Raw genomic sequence first — 18,676 nt, forward strand, 5'->3', positions numbered from 1 at the left:
TCCAGTGATGCTTCTGTTTGTTGAAACACCTCTACTGTTATACCATCAGTTCCTGGAGGCTTGTTTTTTTGCCAGTGCCTTCAGTGCAATTGGGACTTCTTCTTTCAACACCATCACTTCTTGATCATATGTTACATCCTGAAATGGATGAACGTCAACCAATTCTTTTTGATATAGTGACTCTGTGTATTCCTACCATCTTCTTTTGATGCTTCCTGTATTATTCAATATTTTGCCCGTAGAATCCTTCAGTATTGCAACTCAAGGCTTGAAAACACACAAACACACACACACGTATGTTGTTGTTAAGTGCCAAGTCAGTTCCAACTCATAGCAACCTTACGTATAACAGAACAAAACATTGCCCGGTGCTGTGGTCCTGTGCCATCCTCACAATTGTTGCTATGCTATATACGTATATAGTACTGCAATTACCTATTCTTGTGCCTGCCTCCCTTATACAATAGATAGAATATATATAATTATATATATAGCATATATACATATAATCAATCATGGTATACATTCATGTGAAATTGAAATAAATGAGCCAGCTCTGTGGGAATGCAGAAGGAGGGACAAGAAACTTCCTGGTGGGGAGGGGAAGCATAATAATTTATCCAGGTCTCGAGGGATGAATAGGAGTTTGTCTTGGGTTGCAAAGGGGGTGGGGGGCCATTCCTGGCCAAGGACACAGCATGCATGCCTAATCTTACCCTCTTAGGTAGCCTCTGTGCCCAGGAAGGTAGGCAGAGAAAGGACCTTGTGTGTGTATTCAGAGAGAGTTGGGAGTGGTGGGCAGGGATAGAAGTCTGCAGAGGCTCCGTCTTAGAAGGGCCAAGCCACGTGGGTTCCACCATGGGCCATGGGGACCTTTTGAAGAACTGTCGACTCGAGAGACCAGGGCCAGGGGAACTATGGAGAATGGAGGGGAATACCAAATGAAGAGGCCATGAGAAGCTGAACCGCGTGGAAGTAAGGCTTGTGACAGGATGGGACAGGCTTGAGAGTTGGTATGTTAGGATTTAAAATGTAACTTAGATGGGGGGAGACAGGGGAAAGGGGGAACTTCATGCTTTTTCCCTACCTAGCGCCTAGCTCAGTGCCTGGCTCATAAGGAATACTCAGTACATGCGGGAAGGTAGGTGGGCTGATGGATTGAGCATCTAAGCTGGGCAGCACAGGGCGCCAGGAACTGAACGTGCAGCAGATGTTGCCCACTCAGTGATGCCCATCAGAGGGGAGAAACAAATACAAATGCAATCCACCACCTCAGGGGGACTGCAAAACAACGTTCTCCAAAGCCCGGAGCCAGCTCCAGGAGCAGCAGGGCTTGGCTGGGCTGTGGTGGGAGGGGTAACATGGGGAGGTTTCCAGGAGGAAGTGCAGCTGCGGCTTGGCGAGGAGACACCCCCTTCGTGCACACTCTGCTCCCAGTCCCCCCACCTTATGGGTTTCTCTCATCTCCCCCTCTTTCCCTGTAAGCTTGCTTGGGGTTTTGCCACCTTCAGAATCTCAGTAGAGCCTTCCAAATGACTGCTGGGAGTTTGTGGGAAGTTGAAGGAAGTGGCACTTGGGTGTGGGGAGGCAGTCACAGTTCTCTTTGAGAGTCTGTGAAAGCTTTGGATCCTGTAATAGAAAAAGCAATGCCCCTCTTTCCTCACGCGTGGAGTTTCGCGTGGGATTCAAGACCCCTGAAGCCCTCCTCTAAGCTGGGGGCCAGGGAATGAGAATGTTTGAGATTGTGGCAGATCTGGAGAGCCTGGCCCATGGAAGGGCCAGTGCCACCTTCTCTTCCACCTCAGGAAGATCCTGAGGAGGGGCCTTCAGGTCAGGAGGGACCCATAGCACTCCTCCACTGCTCCCCCACCCCACCTGAGGAGCACTGAGGCTTTTGCAGGGGAGCAGACAGTCTGGGAACCGGTCTGCCAACCAGTTTAACCAGGGACTAGTTTCGACTCAAGGAGTTCAAAGGCAGCTGGGGTGCACCCCGTCCTGCCGCTGTGCGGTCCTGCCGCTGTGCACCAACGGAACAGCGGCCCTTAACCCTTTCCCGGTTGTACCTGAGGCAATGTCCAAGTGATAGTTCACGTTGGAGAAGGATCTGAGCCTCTTCCAGGGATAGAATGGGAGGGGGTGACCTTGACTATAGCTGGGGTGCACCACCGGGCAGCCCAAGGGTGGGGAAACTGAGGAGAGAGACTTCCATGCCCCCACCCCCACCCCAGACACCCTGTGGAATTCCCTCGTCTGGCTTGGTGGTCCCTGGAGAACCCTGGCTTCCGGGTGGGTGCAGGGGCACTGGGATTGGGTTTCTGGGGTGATGAATATTCATCAGCCTGAGCCGGCCTTTGCTTCTGTTTACTTAGCTGGGAGGGGCTGGGTTTCAGGTTCACCTTGACTCCAGGAGCCACAGCGGGAGCAGTTACCTGCTCCTACACCTGTTTCTCTTGCACCTGACCTACAGCTGCTCCTACCCACCCCTCCTGCCTGGAGTGGCACCCTGGAGACACCCCTACCTTCTCCAGTCTCACCCTCCTGGGCAGCTCCTACACTCGTTCCTTCTCTGGGGAAGGTCTCGCCTCCAGCCCGGAGAAGGCAGGATTACAGGTACAGGCAGAGGGCAGGTGGGTAGGGAGTCTGAGGCACAGTCCCCAGTCAGGGCACCCTGTTCTGCCTCCATAGCTGACAAAGCCTACTGGGAAAAGAACCCAGGCATGCCATCTCCCACCTCTCTGTAGGTGGGCAGGCAGGACTCTGGACTCATCCCACTGGCATCTTGGAGTTAATCCAGGCCTCCAGCAGAGCTCCTTCTGGGAAAGTTTCACTCCAGAGCGGTTCTCTATTAACCCTTGCTGAACTAGAGCTCCCTTTATCCACCTTACCCTGCCCCCCCCAACCCCAAACTCAGCGTGGAAGATATTTCTTGCTGTCAAGCAGGAGTACCTCCCTGTTCTGTCCAGGGCACCTTAACCTCATCCAGAGTCAGAAGTGCCATTAGGGACCCTGGGGGAGAGGGTTCTGAGTCTTCTCAAACAACCTAGAAGCTGCCTTGCTCTGCCTCTCCCTTAGTCAATTGTTAACCCACCCCAGTTTAGGAAAAGGCCAGGCCCAATCTGGGCAAAGCCCTCAGAGAAGCTCACGAACCCAGCTGGGGTGGTGGGGTTGTCCTGGGGCACACACATGCATGCTATGGTGCTGGCCACCAAAGGCAGAGGTAGCAGGCATCCGTCCAGACCCTTTGTGGGCTCCAAAGCTGTGCAGACAGCGGAGGTGGAGCCGGCATCCTCAGGGGCTGATTCCAACTCCCTATAGATTGTAAGGCCCCAGGGCAAGGGCCCAGCCCTGTCTCGGCCAGTTCAGGGCCCTGCACAAGGCCAACTGCAGGGTCACCAACTTCCACCAAATGCTGGACCCATTTGAAATCCCAAAAGACACCCCCGTCCCAGACCTTCTGTGATTAGGCTGGGCATTTAGCTGTAGGTATCTTTGGTAGGTATCTTCCCAGTTTGGATATCTGGGAAGTTTCAATATCATGTCTCAAATCAGATTTAACACTATCTTGGGGTAGCTCACACTAAAAGAATCTTGTAGCTGGGTTATTTTGTAAAGCAAAGAAGCGCCTTAATTTATGTTTTGCAAATTCAGATTTCCGTATGTCAGGCTTGCCTAAAGTGGTAAACACCTGCTCACTGGTGCTCACATCTCCTTCCTGGACAGAAGGGACTGGAGGCCTAGCAAAGGACCTCCCAGAGAGACCAGGATACACCACCAGGATATGAGGCCCTAGGGCAGGTCCGTGGGCTATTCTTGTTTCTTATGGCTTTCTGGAGCCCTGGTGGTGCAGTGGTTAAGAGCTGCTAACCAAAATGTCGGGAGTTCAGATCCACCATCAACTTCTTGGAAACCCCTTAAGGCAGTTCTACTCTGTTCTATAGAGTCACTAGGAGTTGGGATCAACTAGACAGCAAGGAGTTTGGTTTTGGTTTTTTTATGGCTTTCTGATAAGAAGTTCCTGGTAATCTGTGGCTCCTTTTACTCTGAGAGTAAAGCCCACGAATGGCAACTCATAAAACCCATTAAAGTGGATATATTTTAGCGGGCACTTCCTCTCATGGACCTAGGTGGTCTGGTGGTTAAAGTGAGTCCAGGAGCTGGATCTTCTGTTCCTCTACTCCCCAAATTCTTTGACAGGCCTGATGGTCAATGGTAGGGCTGTGGGCCTTGTCCCAGACAAGTCAGTGACTGGGGCAAGCACAGTGCAAGCAAGTGCCCTGTCTCTCCTTCCTTGCCTTGCCCCCAACTCCTTCTAGAAGCCCATTCTGGAACACCAAGTTCTGTGCAAGGCTGTGCTAAGCCCAGGTAGGGAAAGGTGGCGGGGGGGGGGGCAGGCTGCCAAAATAAACCTCTCGGGCTGTCCCCTTTGTGCGCTCACCTCTCCAGGGTGCCCTGAAAGCATGTGTCTGCCACTCTTACCCGCTCCTTCATATTCCAAGTAGGAGCTGTGTAAGATCTCCCCTTGGCTTCTCTGGCTACTTGAGCTCAGCGACAGAGCCAGAGCTAGCACTGTGGGGTTTGCTTCCTGGACAATGAGGTGGGAAGGAATCCACTGAGTATGTGCTCTGGGCAAAGGGGTGGGTATGTGGAGGGGTGGAAAATAGCAGCAGCAAGGAGCAATGGCTGCAGGCACACAACTCATTCCAAGCCTAAGCCAGCATTCTGTTTTCTATTTTCCCTAATTCGATAGGTTCCTCCCTTTATAACATAATCCATACTCATTATGGAAAATCTGGAAATCAGAAAAGTAGAGGGAGAAAGTATCTCCTATTTCTTCTATATAAAAAACCACACTATTAATAGTTTGGCATATTTTTTTCCTGATCTTTTTAGAAAATATAGTTAAGGCCATCAGTTTTTTGTTGTTGTTTTTAAATATTTTATTGTGTTTTTGGTGAAAGCTTACACAAAAAATTAGGTTCTCATTTAACAATTTCTATACATATTGTTCAGTGACATTGGTTACATTCTTCACAATATATCAGCATTCTCATTATTTCCATTTTGGTTGTTCTGTTCCCATTAATCTAGCTTCTCTGTCCCCTCTTGCCTTCTCACTTTTGGCCTAGGGTAAATGTTAACCATTTGGTTTTATCTAGATGATTATTTTGAGGAGCACAGTACTCATAGGTGACAGGATTTATTTTATGGGCCAATCTGTCACTTGGCTGAAAGATGACCTCTGGGAGTGGTTTGAGTTCTAAGTTTAAAGAGTATCTCAGGGCAATAGTCTCAGGTGTTCATCTAGTCTCTACCGATCCAGTAAGCCTTTTTTTAGGATTTTGAGTTTTGTTCTACATATTTCTTCCATTCTATCCAGCACCATCTATTGAGAACCTGGTTGGAACCATCAGTAGTGGTAGCTGGGCACCATCTAGTTCTTCAGGTCTCAAGGTAGGTGATGTCACTGTTCATGTAGACTATTGGTTCTGCAGACTAGTTTCTTCTCTGAGTCTTTGGTTTCCTTCTTTCTCTTTAGCTACAGACAAGTAGAGACCAATAGCTGTATTTTAGATAAGGCAATCAGTTTTTAAAATGAAGTCAGCTGATCAGCTAGCTTTCTGGTCTATTCTATGGCTACTGTGGGGGCAGTGGTGGTTCAGTGGTAGAGTTCTTGCCTCCTATGCAGGAGACCTCAGTTTGATTTCCAGCCAATGCACCTCAAGCACAGCCACCACTCATTTGTCAGTAGAGGCTTGCATGTTGCTATGATGCTGAACAGGTTTTAATGGAGTGTCCAAGCTAAGAGTAGGAAGAAAGTCCTGTGGATCTACTTCCAAAAATCAGCCAGTGCAGACCCAGTGGATCACAGTGGTCTTAGCCTGTTGTGCATGGGTCACCATGAGTGGGGGCTGACTCCATAGCAGTTAACAATGAGGACTACTGTATCTTCAGGAGGTTTCTCAGCCCACATTCAGGAGTCCTAAGAGCCAGACCACCAGCCTCTCCAGGCCCAGCGATGACTATATTTCTCATCACTCTGCCTGTTCTTTCACTGATCTGAATTCCTGTAGTCTATTATCCCCTTCTCCCATCCTACATGCCTCAGGTACTAATGATGTCCAGGCATCTTCATAACCTAGAACCCCACTAACTCATACAGTTCCTTTGTGCAAATTAGCAAAAGGTGAGGTCCCTGGGGAAGGCTTCTCTGTGGAAGGGCACACAGCTTGTGAGTGGAGAAGCCTGGATCTCAGCCCCCACATCCCATGTCTATGAGGAGCCTGTGTACAGGTACAACCTGTGATGGCCATATCTCACATGTACCTCTTGACACCAAATCTCCTTCCAAACTCTTTCAAGTTTCTGTTCTCATGGAAGCTGGGTGGGGAAAGAGAGCCATCCTTTAGTAATTATTAATATTAGCATAAGTTTTACTTTGCAAAGCATGTCTACCTCTGTGGCAGGGATTAACGTCAGAGCCAAAGGTAAGGGCTGGAAGGGACAGATGATGAAACTGAGGCCCAGAGAAGTAACCGGCCAGAGGTCAGGAGGCTAGAACAGTCCCAAGACTTCTTGCTCACTGCCACCCCAAGGTTCTTCCCCCTTGGACAAAGGTCAGCAGCTTCTTTAGCCTGTTGGTCACCAGTGGGAAGCCTGAATTACTCAGATTATTACAAATTCTGTTTGATTTTGTAATGAATTCCAAGCAAAATGTGCAGAGCATTTCAGTCCATCTGATACCAGTTGTCCATCTGCCCATCTCCTGGCAGCAGGGCCTGGCATGGAGTGGGAAAAGCATGGGAAGGTGTTAAATGTCTGGATACTGAGTGACTCAAGCAAGCTCTTCCCTTTCCTGTGACCCTGAAAACCAAACCAAACCCATGGCAGTCAAGTCAGTTGACCCATGATGTCCTGTGTATTACACAGTAGAACTGTGCTCCATAGAGTTTTCTTGGAGCAGATCACCAGGCCTTTCTTCCAAGGCACTGCTGGGGAGGGTTCAAACCATTAGCCTTTAGGTTAGTAGTTGAGCGTAAACTATTTGCACTACTCTGAGGGGCCTGGAATCAATGATCTTAAAGCTTCCTTCAAGCCTGCCTGGCAGCGCTGTGTGATTGTCACCCTGTCCCCTCTGTCTGGCTCCACTGACTTCCTTGCCTATGTTGGTTTTGGCTGACCCCTCACCAGGCTCTTCTCTCTTATACTCTCCAAAAGCATCACATCACACCACCTACCTGAATCCTTGGTTCATTTGGCCCTATCTTCAAGTCTTTCAGGTCCAAGCTATTAAAATCACCCATGATTAGGAGTCCAGAGAGTGTTGGGCCCTGGGCACCCACCCCCTTCTCCTCACTGACCTCCATCTCTCCCCCACCCTGCTCCAGCAGAAAGCCCTATCTTCGGATCGGGGATCGCCATGACTGAAGTTGGTTGGTGGAAGCTGACCTTCCTCCGAAAAAAGAAATCCACTCCCAAGGTGCTGTATGCGATCCCAGACACCTATGCCCAAACGGACGGGGGCACGGAGCCCCCAAGGCCCGAGGGCGGCAGCCCCACCAGCGACTTTAACACCCGCCTTGAGAAGATTGTGGACAAGAGCACAAAAGGCAAGCATGTCAAAGTCTCCAACTCAGGCCGGTTCAAGGAGAAGAAAAAAGTTCGCGCCACCCTGGCAGAGAACCCCGACCTCTTTGATGACAGGGAGGACGAAGGACAGTGAAGGGGACCGCGGAGGATGCTAGTGCCCTCGCTCCCTGACATCAGCAGGGTCAGGGACCAGAGCAGGCCACGCTGGTCTCTTTGGCCACAGCGGACACCGTGGGGTAATGTAATTGATGGCCAACCCAAAACCAAACCCAGTGCTGTCGAGTCGATTCCGACTCATAGCGACCCTACAGGACAGAGTGGAACTGCCCCATAGAGTTTCCAAGGAGCGCCTGGTGGATTCGAACTGCTGACCCTTTGGTTAGCAGCCGTAGCACTTAACCACTACACCACCAGGGTTTCCAAATGATGGCCACTGGTGAGAAAATGTCTGGCTTTAGGTTTATATTTATGTATCCAGCTTTATTTAAGGCCCTGGGGACCTCAAAGTCCTCCCATTCTCCTCCAGTCACATACAGAAGGCACTCCGGTTCAAGGATAGAAACTTCCACCCTGGAAAGACAGTCTGCCACAAAGCCCCGGTGGTGCCAGCGGGCAGGTGGCATGTCAAAGAACTGAGAGAGAAGGCCAGACAGACCCCCGACCCCTACACCCACCCCCCAGGCCCAGGGTCAAATGTGAGTTTCTTTCTCCACCTTGGAACGACTCTGAGGAGAGCACATTTTCCAGAAGCCACGTGATGGGGAGTTGGTTTCCTTGGAACCAGAGGCGGAGACTGAGATACTGAACTTGAGCTCACCTCCCAACACAAGTGGTAAACTTCCTGGAACTTTGCTGCCAGGTGTGGAGGGGGAAGATGACCCTGGCACTCTATGGGGCCACAGAAGGCCAGATTAGTTGACTCTATGAATTCCTGCTTTGGCCACCACTTATGCAGGTGCCAAGCTACCTGCCCTCAAAGGGAGGTCCCACTGGACCAAGGGTCCTAATGGGGGAGGCAGCAGGAGAGCTAAAAGCTGCCCATTTTCGCCTCTTGGACCCCTACTAGTATTTAAGACAGATCAGCACCAGAGACGAGTCCTGGAGCTGTGAATTTTGTTTAAAAAATTCATCATAGGTCTTTGTAATAAACAATGCTACAAAAGCAGGGAACGTGTGTGCTCTTGTCCTGCATTTACCGAGGTGACTGGTTTTCATGTCTTTATCTCCCTTCATGTAAACGTGGAACTTTGTGCTGAAGCTCTTCCTTGCAGGCACCAGGAAGGGTGTGAGAATGTAGGAACTGAGTCCCTGGTTCCCCCTCAAGCCAGCCTTAGCATCCCGGGGCTGAGCTGAGGGAGAGCAGAGGAAAGAGCTAGTCACACTTCAGTGGTCACTTCCTTCTTGCCACAGAGAGGCGAGCAGGGGGCCCAAAAGAGTGGGGCAGGCCTTTGGTGACTGACCTCAAAGTTTGGCTTGGGATTAGGATTCATGTTCTCATTCCACTCCTTAGTACCTGAGCAATCTTGAGAATATTTTTTAAAAATTTCCTCTGAGTCTTGGATTCTTCCTTAAACCCTCTCCTACCTTGAGTCGATTCCGACTCATAGGAACCCTAAAGGACGGAGTGGCACTGCCCCTAGAGTTTCCATGGCTATAAATATTTACAGAAGAGGCTGCCACATCTTTTTCCCACAGAGTGACTTTTAGGTTTGAACCGCCGACCTTTTCGTTAGCAGCCAAACACTTTAACCACTGTGCCACCAGGTCTCCCTTAAAAGGGGGCTGCAATAATACCTACTTCACAAGGAGGCGTCAGTAATAAGCCACTGGCCCAAACATAAGTGCTCAGTTAAATATAGATTTCCTTTCTCCTTCCTTTATTAAGACACTCCAGCATACCCCATAGCTTCAGTTTAAGAAGAGAGCTTTCTCTACGATGTCATCAGCTGCTGTCAAGTCAGCCCCTGACTCAGGGCGACCCCATGCACTACGGAACCAAATGCTGCCCATTTCTGCATTATTCCCATGATCGGCTGCAGATCAGACAGTTGTGATCCACAGGACTTTTCATTGGCTGGTTTTCAGAAGTAAATTGCCAGGCCTTTCTTCCAAGGTCCAGTTTTTTCTTAATCCACAGCAGCTGCAATTGGAAAAAAATTGTCCAAATCTCAGGAGTTTGTGACAGGAACAGGGAGAGACCAAGGTGGCCAGCTAAGCAATGTGGTCCTGTAGCTTCCAGGTCAGCTCTTTGCATGCTGCTGGGCCACCCCACCCCACCCCAGAGAGCTGTTGCTCAGAAATTACCAAAACAAACAGAACTATACAAGGGGTCTTTGTTAGGTAGTGTCACCCAGGCCAAGGGGAACTCTGAGGATGAGTTAGGGAGTCCAGGAGGGGAAGGGAGGGAAGGCAGGATTAGGTCTGCTGCCTTCCCCAAGGCCTCTTCCCTCATCCTTCCCCACCACCTGGAACTTCCTAGGGACCTACATTACCAATCCTTGGAGCTCAGGCTTTCCCCACAGCCCTGGCCTACGTTAACAGTTAACATCTAGAGAGCACTTACGATGGGCCAAGCCCTGTGGCAAGCAGTTCATAAGGTTCCTCTTTTAATCCCTGCACCACCCCTGAGACAGGTGTTACCATTATCCCTATTTCCCAGAAAAGTTAGCTGAGGCTCAGGAAGGTTAAGTCACTTGCCCCAGGTCAGGTGCTCACAGTGACAGCTGTGACTGAAGCCAGAGCTGATCTGCACAGGTAACCACTATACCACACAGTCCCTTCTCACTCTTGATTTTTGTCTGCTCAGGGGAAGGGAAACTGAAGCTCAGAACAAAGGAACACAGTGGTCTCTTGCAGAAGGGGAGGTGGGAATGAGGGCAATGTCTGGGCCACTGGAGGGCGCTGTGTAGATTCTGGAACCAATGGGAAAAGCCAACCAGCTTCAGGGCTGGGTGTCCTGAGACTCCAGCCTGTGGGAACCTCCAACTTCAACCCACCTTGTGGTTCTCTGGCACTGGGAGGTGGGGAAAGAGGATAGGCCCGGGGCCACCAGCATTGCCACCTGTCCCTGTGATATCACGGACACCATTGCTCCTCTTAGGTGACAGGGTCCATGGCCCCTCAACAGCCCCAAAGTGATCTCCACAGAAATCTCCAAGGGAAACTCCACTTAAATCCCTAAGCTGAGGGCAGCGGAGTGGGGAGGCTACTAAAAGCCAAAGGAGGTCTGGCTGCCTGAGGAGTCAGAGTGAGGCAGCTGCAGGATTTCAGGAGGAGGAGGAACTGAGAGTGCAAATATGTGCAGGAGCTGGGAGAGGCTACAGGTTATCGACCACAGTTTCACTGGGACGCGGCCCAAGGTGGGGGGAAGGGGGAGCAGGCTGCCGCCAGAACTGGCCTTTGTGGCCCAGAAGGGACAAACCCTGGGCGGCTAGCTCCCCCTGCTGGAGGCCCAACCTTCCCCGGGAGGAAAGGGGAAGTGGGAGGAGACTCACATTCCCCAATTCCCCTCCTTCCGGCAAGACCAGGACAGGCTCAGTGTTAAAATCACGCACAGTTGACAGGCTTTTATTACATATTCGGGATTGACTATTTGCTGGAAAATCTGAAAGGTGCAGCTGAGACCAGGATCAAAGCTGGGGGGGATACACAGCCCCCAAGAACACAGGTAGGGTGCTGAACTTCTCCAAGCGTGTGCGCGCCGCACACACACGCATACATGGACTCCTAAAACTTATGGCACAAGGACACAAAGGACAAGGCAGTGAAGGGCATCCTGGCACCCTCTCCTGAAGGTGGCCACGAGGTTAATGTTGTGCCTCCCTGCACTCAGGTTTAGGGGGGATCAACACAGGAGAGGCTGCCCTTGGAGGAACCCAGTCAGTAAGAGATGCTAAACCCCACGCCCATTACAGTCAAATGAAGTACAGTTGACAGAGTAGCAAGTTCACTGCCAAAAAGTGCAAATACTAGTCAGTTCTCTGATCCCGGCTTAGTCACAGCAAACATTTGCCAGCCTGGCTCCTCTCCACAGCAGCACACCTCTCCTCCAGGCTGTCCCTGGTCACCAGGTGTGTGCTCAAGGAAAGCAAATACATTTCAGCAGAGGCCTCAGCCCAGGTTATTAAAGACTCACAGGCTGTGATGGGGGAGGTTGTTGTCTAGAGGCTGAGGCCAGTGCAGACGGTCACCTGGGGGCCTTGTGGAAATGGAGAACAGAGTTCAGGGAGTCTGGGGTGAGCCCGAGGGTCTACACCTCTAACTGGTTCTGGGGAATGCTGGTGCTGTTGGCCCGTGGCCCACACTGTGACTAGCAAGGATCTAGACCACGGGTCTCAATCTTGGCTCCACAAGAACTCCTTGGGGATTCTAGTCTGGAATGCACCCATGCGGTAGACCAGGCTAGTTAAAACATTTCTGAAGGGGGGAACCAGGCAGCAGGACTTTTAAGGCTCCCCAGGTGAGTCCATTGTGGTTGAAAACCACAGGTCTAGGTGGTCAGCATGGGTAGAAGTGGGGAGTGGGGGAAGGGGGGTTGTGAGTAGTCTGAAAGGCATAATTTCTACAATAATTTAATTTTATGCTAGGAAAAGGAGCCCTGGTGGCGCAACGGTTAAGCACTCAGCTGCTAACCGAAAAGTCAGGGGTTTGAGCCCACCAGCTGCTCCACAGGAGAAAGACCTGGCAATCTGCTTCCATAAAGATTACAGCCTAGAAGACCCTATGAGGCAGTTCTACTCTGCCACATGGGGTCACTGCAAGTCGGAATTGACTCGACAGCATCTAACAACAGGAAAATGATGTATGTATGTGTCAAAAAAAAAAAAACAAACCCACATATATACAGATTTTATAAACAAACAGGAAAAATGAAGATTGATTAAAATCTTCTCAGCCTGCAGAGCACCCAGCACATGAATCCCTGCTACCAATTGCTAACTGGGATTGCATACTCCTAGTTACAAGAAACTTATCACCTAACAAGCAGCTCACTCCCTCTTGGGCACTCTGATTGTTTAAAATCTGCCCCCATATTGAGATGAAACCAGCTTCCCTGCAACTTCCATTCATGGAGCCTCTGGATTAAAAAATTAATCTGTGCTTCAAATAATGGAAGGCAGTAATCATAGGGCACATGCCACTAAAATATCCTATCAGTCAATGTATTAGTTAAGGCTTTTAGCTGCAAGCAACAGAAATCAATTCCAGCTTTCTTAAGCCAAAAACCGAATATGAGGGATAGTGTGGCGCTGTGAGGCAGAAGGAGAAACTGTACAGCCCAGACCTGGGAAGCAGGGGGCTAGGGCATCTTGGGGGAATCCCAACAGCTACAACCAGAGACCTGTTGCTTCTTGGCTGCCGTCAATGGATTGACTATGAAGACTCCTGTCCTCTGGGCCTCTCCATTCCAAATTTCAAATTGTTGACAAGAAAATCTGACTGGTGAGATTGGCTCAGGTGCCTACACTGGAACCAATCAGCTCTGGCTAGTATGACCCATCACATGGTAACAGGCAGGGCTGCTGGGGGCCCACCAGGTGTCACCAGAGAAGCGAATCATACCACCTGTTACCCCAAGAGGGAGCTATTAGAATAAATCCTCATCAAGGTGAAGAAAAGTAATTATGGGATTATTTCCCATTTGTGATTTTCTATGCCACTGTTACACTCTACTGGCCAGGTAATTGAGAGAACTGGGAGGACAAACTCTGGAGAGCCCTAATACAAAGGTGGGGAGGGAAATGGGTTGACTTTAGAGGTGGCTGGCTCCCTATCCCACACTGTCTTGTAGCACCTTGCCCCAGTTCCAGCCGTGCAGGCAGACTCCGGAGTCAAGGTGCAAGTCTCTCATACAGCCAATCCTCCTCCCCACGGTGGGTCATGGATCCCAAAGGGCAATCTCCTGCCGGTAGTCGCCGGAAGACAATCCTGTCGTGCAGGCGGTTGGTTTGGCCTTGCCAGAACTCCATCACCTGCGGGCACAGGACGTAGCCACCCCTATAAGGAAGAATAGAGGTTTCAGTCTCTGAGGATTTTTCTAGTCAGGTCACTCTCCCCCTTCCACCCCAGGGCCCCTTGAGGGAAGTTGCTGGAATGCCTTTGACCAGGGTTGCAGTGGGGGACTGATTTGTAATTCCTTGGACAGGGCAGCTTCAAGCAAATTGGGTGGGTGTGGGGGGTGGGGGGCGGTCCTGGTGGTCCTTTCCAGATGATCCCAAGGCATCACTCACCAGTACTTTGGCTTAGGCACCTCTTGTTCCTGGTAGAGCCGCTCTAGTTCCTCATTCTTCTTTCTCAGATACTAACCAGGAGGAGGAGATGGGGGAAGGGCCAGCTCCAGTCAATGAGCCATTGAATGACCACTTACTGAGCATGTGCCCTGGGCCAGGTGTTGACCAGGAGCTGGGGACATAGGTGAGCAAGACCGACTGGCCTCCCGGAGCACACAGTCCAACGGGAGGTCAGACAGTAATGGAAGCTTATTTCTCTACCCCACCTCCCCCAGGGAGATCATCCTTTTCTCTTTGCTGGAGAGACAGGCCTCCAGCAGTCACTGGGGGAGGAGCCAAGGCCCTAGCCCCCCGCCCCTGGAGGACTGTGGATGAGCCCCACTTACCTCCCTATCGGGGATCACAGAGCTCTGGTGGCTGACCACAGCCCCAATCTGGCTGCTCTTGGGGCGGGAGTGGAAGTAGCGCTCGGCCTCCTCCTCGGGCAGCTTTTTCACAGGTCCCTCCACTCGCACCTGCTCAGGGATGATCCTAGCTAGATGGGGTTCAGTGTCGCCTGCCCTCCCTGCCAACACATGCCCCATGCCTCTCTGTTCTTCTTATCAACTGCCCTTCTCCTCCTGGCTCCACCCAGACCAGTGACTGAGAGCTGCTTCTGGGAGGCAGGGAGTCCCTGGGTGATGCAAACAGTTAATGTGCTCAGCTGCTAACACAAAGTTTGGAGGTTTGAGTTTATCTAGAGATGCCTTGGAAAAAAGGCCTGGCAACCTACTTCCAAAAAATCAGCCATCGAAAACCCTACCGAGCACAGTTCTACCCTGACACACATGGGGCCGCAGGAGTCGGCATCAACTGCAAATGCTTAACTGGTGTTCTGACAGGCCGAGTGCCCCAGGCCTAGGCAAGATGCTTGCCCATCCTGGGACCCCTCACTGGGCTCATCCATAAACTCAGGCCCCTCCTTACCCAGCCCACCCCAGGCTGTCCAGGAAAGCACTCACTCACCTGACGGTTAAGAGGCTCCCAGTAGAAGACAAGGGAAGCAAAGGGATTAGAGTCCTGGAAATGGAAGAGAAGCCATAGACAGTTATCAGGACAGGAGGAAGACAACTCTGGCATGCAGGGCAGAAGGTAGGAATCTGCAGGGTGCAGGCCCACAGCAGGTTCATTTACTGTAGCATCTCATTTAAACCCTCAGAGCAGGCCTACTTTTACAGATGTGGAGACAGGCTCAGAGAGAGTATATAACGTGCCCAAGTTCACAGAGCAAGTGGTAGAGCTGGGTTTAAAACTCAAGCCAGCCTGGCTCCAAAGTGAGGCTTTGCCATTTCTCTCACCCTTGGGTATATGAGTCCTGAGGAACACCTGTTTGGCTGGCATGGCCTCTGGGAGGACTTCTAATTTTGGATTCAGTCACTGAATGCATACTAAGGGCCAACTCTGTGCCCGATATCAGGATACATGTTAAGGATACAGCAGAGATAAGACCCGTGCAGCCTCTGCACCTACAGGGCTTACTTTTTACCAGGGGGGACAAACATGAACCATAATCACGTAAATAAATGTACAGTTACAAACCATGAAAACAGAAAGTTACAAGTTACAATGGACAGCAAACAGCATGAGGGACTGATTCAGTGTAGGAATCAAGGAGTTAATAAGGTAAACAGATAAAAGAGGAGGAGGGTAGGAATGATTAGAAAGAGAATTCATTTATGGCAAAGAGAACAGCAAGTGCAAAGGCCCTGAGGCGGGAAGGAAGGAGTCTGAAGCACTGGAAGCAAATGGGGGTCGAGAGGATGGGTGGCTGTTGAGGAGGCAAGGACCGGACCATGCAGACCTTGGCAAGGATTTACCAGCTCTTTTCCTTTTCGACTCTCATAGTTGGTGAAGAAGTGGAAGCCATCCTTGCCAAAACCCTTCAGCAGCAGCATGCGGGCAGAGGGCTTTCCATCCCTAGAGGTACAGAGCAAAGCACTATTTCAATGCTCTCACTACTGCTTTCACCCTGGACAGGATGTCTGAGCATCCCCTACAGCTATATCCTGCTTATTTTGCACTGTCTGGGCACTCAGGCTTTCAGTCAGCTCTACCCACCCCACTTGTCCCTGGGAAATTGTCCTAAAGGTACAAGTATGCCACTACTTCCTGGGTCCCTAAGGGCAGGGAGCAACAATAATGCAATCAGCTCACAGTTTTTGATCAGGGAAGGTGTAGTCACATCAGGTCCTCTATGCAAACCTCTGGGATCACCCAGGGATATAGTATAAGTTCCTTGTCTGCAAAGGCCTTACCCTTTCGTGAGGCAGGCACAAAAGAGGCTAATGCCTGAGATGTCTCAAGGGGTTGACGAATTAATTACATGGCATGCACTGCGGCACTCTGTCAAGTTTCAAGGGAGGGAGAGAGCTTCATGGAGAGGACTCAGGAGTAGATCTTGAAGGACAGATGGGAATTGAGTAGGTGGGTAGATGACGGAGGCAGGGGTGTTTGGGGGGTGGGGAGTATCAAGGGCAGAAATGAGCAAAGCACTGAAATGGAATTTAGTGCCCTGGGTGCATAACGGTTATGTTTGGCTACTAACCAAAAGGTTGGCGGTTTGAACCCACCCAGTGTCTCCGTGAGAGAAAAGATCTGGCGATCTGTTCCCATAAAGATTACAGCCTAGAAAACCTTATGGGGCAGTTCTATTCTGTCACATGGGTTGCTGAGTTGAAACACCTAAAACCACAACCTAAAAACAACCGTCTTCAGTTTAGAGGTAAGAACACTGAGGCCCAGAGAGGACAAGTGGCTTGTCTGAGGTCACACAGCATGTGAGCAACTGAGCTGGCACCATGAAGTTGGCATTCATCAACTTGAGAGCTTCATAAATTCCCTACTTCATCTACACTCACCCACAGAAGGACCTGGGGCACACCTACCTGGTGCAGGTGGCCAGACACATGGCATTGGCTTCTCCTATGTCAGGGCACTGAACGGCCTCCTGGAACCAGGCAGCAAACTGCTTCATGGGGTCCAGGGAGGTCAGGTGAACCTCCTCAAATGCCTGAGGTGGAGATTTTTATTCTTATTTCATTTAACAAACACTTATAGCACTTGCTGAGTTCCTGGCACTGTTGTAAGCACTTTTCAAATATTAACTTACTTAGTCCTCATAACAAAAAAACAGCCCCATTTTACAGGTGAGGTAACTGAGGCAGAGAGAGATCCAATAACATGTCTGGTCATACAGCTAGTGAGAGATGAATCAGGGTTTCATCTCATGGTTATCTGTCTATCAGAATCACCTGGGGAGCCTCAAAAAATAAAAGAGATTCCTGGGCTCCACCCCCATAGACTCTCATTCAGCAGGCTTGAGGTTTATTGAAAAACCGCATTTTTAAGAAGGATTTCAGGAGGTACTAACAACCTAGTCAGATTTAGTCACCCTGGTTCTGGGCTCTAAGCCCAAAACAGTTCTCTTGGTTCCTGTCTTGAGGAGGGAAGTGTAAAAGAACTTCTCCAAGTGGTATGCAGAAGGACCTGAAGGCAGTAACAGCTAAGAGCTTTCTCCTCTCCTCCTAATGAAGTTATTCCCCCTCCCCCATATTCTACTTATTTTATTTATCAAATATTTATAAAGTGCTTAACACGGCTCAAAGCACTTTACACATATCTAAGTACATAACAACCCTATGAGGTACGTACCATTTTACAGATAACGAAACTGAGGCTCAGAGAAGTTAAATAAATTGTTCAAGGTGACACCAAGGTTCAAACCCAGACAGGCTCCAGAGTTCGTGCCCTTATCCACTATGTCATGCTGCCTCTTGAGCCCACCTGCATCCACGTTTCCCCAGAACCTCCTCACCACTGCTTTTTAAACCCTCATGATCCACCGGGGCGACCCCCAAATCTCTTTGCCCCGACGGGGTGATCCCAGAAACCCCGTGAGGTTCCTCCAAAACTGCGCGTATCCCGGTAGATGACTCTGGGACCTCCTCTAAGGCCCCCGCCCCGATGACCGCACCTCTCGGTCCCCGCGGTAATTCTTGCGCATCGGTCCCAGGTCCATGACAGCACCACAACTGCACAGGCGACGGAGGTAGCCCAGCCACTCGGCCCCGTCGCCCGAACGTCACGGCGACGGCCGAACGTCACGGCGACGCCCGGTAACCCACACGTCATGAGGGCCGCCAGCCACGTGACCCAGCGTCGCTCCGCGCCAGGTTCGGTTAGGTTGGGAACCAATGTCTCAGCTCCAGCGTCTATCAGGGAAGGAAGAATTTGCCAGTTGCCAAACCCAGACAACAGGTCCTAAGTCCTCGAGCCAATGAGAGGCCAGGATCAGAGGAGAGAGACAGGCGCGGAGGGGTCATTGGTTGGAGTTTTGGGGAGCAAGGCCAATTAGAGCGAGAAGAGAGGAAACCAGCGGCCAATGGGCAGCGCCTCTGGGGGCGGGAGCAGAGAGACAAGGAAATGCGGTCGCCGCCGTTAACACGCACGTGGAGGTTTGTTAAAGGTATAGGGACTGCAGAAGGCTAGGCCAGGCGCGGGGGCTGAGCCACTGAAGGCTTGAGGCGAATGGTCAGTATTAAGTGGCTGACATATAGTAAGTGCCTGAAGGCTAATTTACTGCTGGAAGTACTCCCTGGGAGAGGAGACTGGTGGGCTGGCAGAGGAAATCCAGGAAATGGATATAGTAGGGGGCAATCCTCCAAGCAAGGCGATGGGGAGACACAGAGAAAGGTTGGGAGAAGAAATTGGGGCTTGAAAGTGGGAGAGACTTGTGGAGCACACTAAATGAGTACTGTTTAGTTGGTGGCAGGTATGGGTACTCTGGGATCTGGGAAGACCCGGGTGAGAAGGAAGACAGC

At 50.7% G+C, this 18,676-nt stretch overlaps 2 protein-coding genes across 6 annotated transcripts; one reads left to right on the top strand and one right to left on the bottom strand.

Moving 5' to 3' along the window:
• Window positions 1-2,409: 2,409 nt before the first annotated feature.
• Window positions 2,410-8,759, top strand: PRR15L (proline rich 15 like). Of its 4 annotated transcripts, none has more exons than XM_049860625.1 (3): window positions 2,410-2,610; window positions 5,378-5,451; window positions 7,386-8,759. In XM_049860625.1, exon 3 carries the CDS (start codon window positions 7,418-7,420, stop codon window positions 7,718-7,720), a length of 303 nt encoding a protein of 100 aa, XP_049716582.1. In that variant the 5' UTR covers window positions 2,410-2,610; window positions 5,378-5,451; window positions 7,386-7,417; the 3' UTR covers window positions 7,721-8,759. The 4 variants fall into 4 exon arrangements, with proteins under 4 accessions (XP_049716582.1, XP_049716581.1, XP_049716580.1 ...); XM_049860624.1 differs by having other exon boundaries at window positions 7,389-8,759; XM_049860623.1 differs by lacking the exon at window positions 5,378-5,451.
• PNPO (pyridoxamine 5'-phosphate oxidase) lies at window positions 8,714-18,059 on the bottom strand. 2 transcript variants are annotated; one of them, XM_049860620.1, is made up of 7 exons: window positions 17,830-18,053; window positions 16,742-16,866; window positions 15,674-15,773; window positions 14,823-14,876; window positions 14,204-14,332; window positions 13,818-13,888; window positions 8,714-13,584 (listed from the first exon to the last, which is right to left on the bottom strand). In XM_049860620.1, exons 1-7 carry the CDS (start codon window positions 17,872-17,874, stop codon window positions 13,419-13,421), a joined length of 690 nt encoding a protein of 229 aa, XP_049716577.1. In that variant the 5' UTR covers window positions 17,875-18,053; the 3' UTR covers window positions 8,714-13,418. The 2 variants fall into 2 exon arrangements, with proteins under 2 accessions (XP_049716577.1, XP_049716578.1); XM_049860621.1 differs by lacking the exons at window positions 8,714-13,584; window positions 13,818-13,888 and adding an exon at window positions 13,895-13,989 and having other exon boundaries at window positions 17,830-18,059.
• Between the last annotated feature and the right edge of the window lie 617 nt (window positions 18,060-18,676).

The sequence above is a fragment of the Elephas maximus genome, chromosome 19 (genome assembly GCF_024166365.1).
Source record: "Elephas maximus indicus isolate mEleMax1 chromosome 19, mEleMax1 primary haplotype, whole genome shotgun sequence".
Lineage (NCBI taxonomy): Eukaryota > Metazoa > Chordata > Mammalia > Proboscidea > Elephantidae > Elephas > Elephas maximus.

Excerpts from the sequence above, each read along its gene's own strand:
- PNPO (XM_049860620.1), bottom strand. The coding sequence starts at position 17,874 with ATGGACCTGGGACCGATGCGCAAGAATTACCGCGGGGACCGAGAG. Across the intron at positions 16,867-17,829 it reads ATTACCGCGGGGACCGAGAG|GCATTTGAGGAGGTTCACCT; the intron begins GTGCGGTCATCG and ends TCTCCACCTCAG. Across the intron at positions 14,333-14,822 it reads GGGAGCCTCTTAACCGTCAG|GTGCGAGTGGAGGGACCTGT; the intron begins GTGAGTGAGTGC and ends ATCCCTGAGCAG.
- PRR15L (XM_049860625.1), top strand. The coding sequence starts at position 7,418 with ATGACTGAAGTTGGTTGGTGGAAGCTGACCTTCCTCCGAAAAAAGAAA.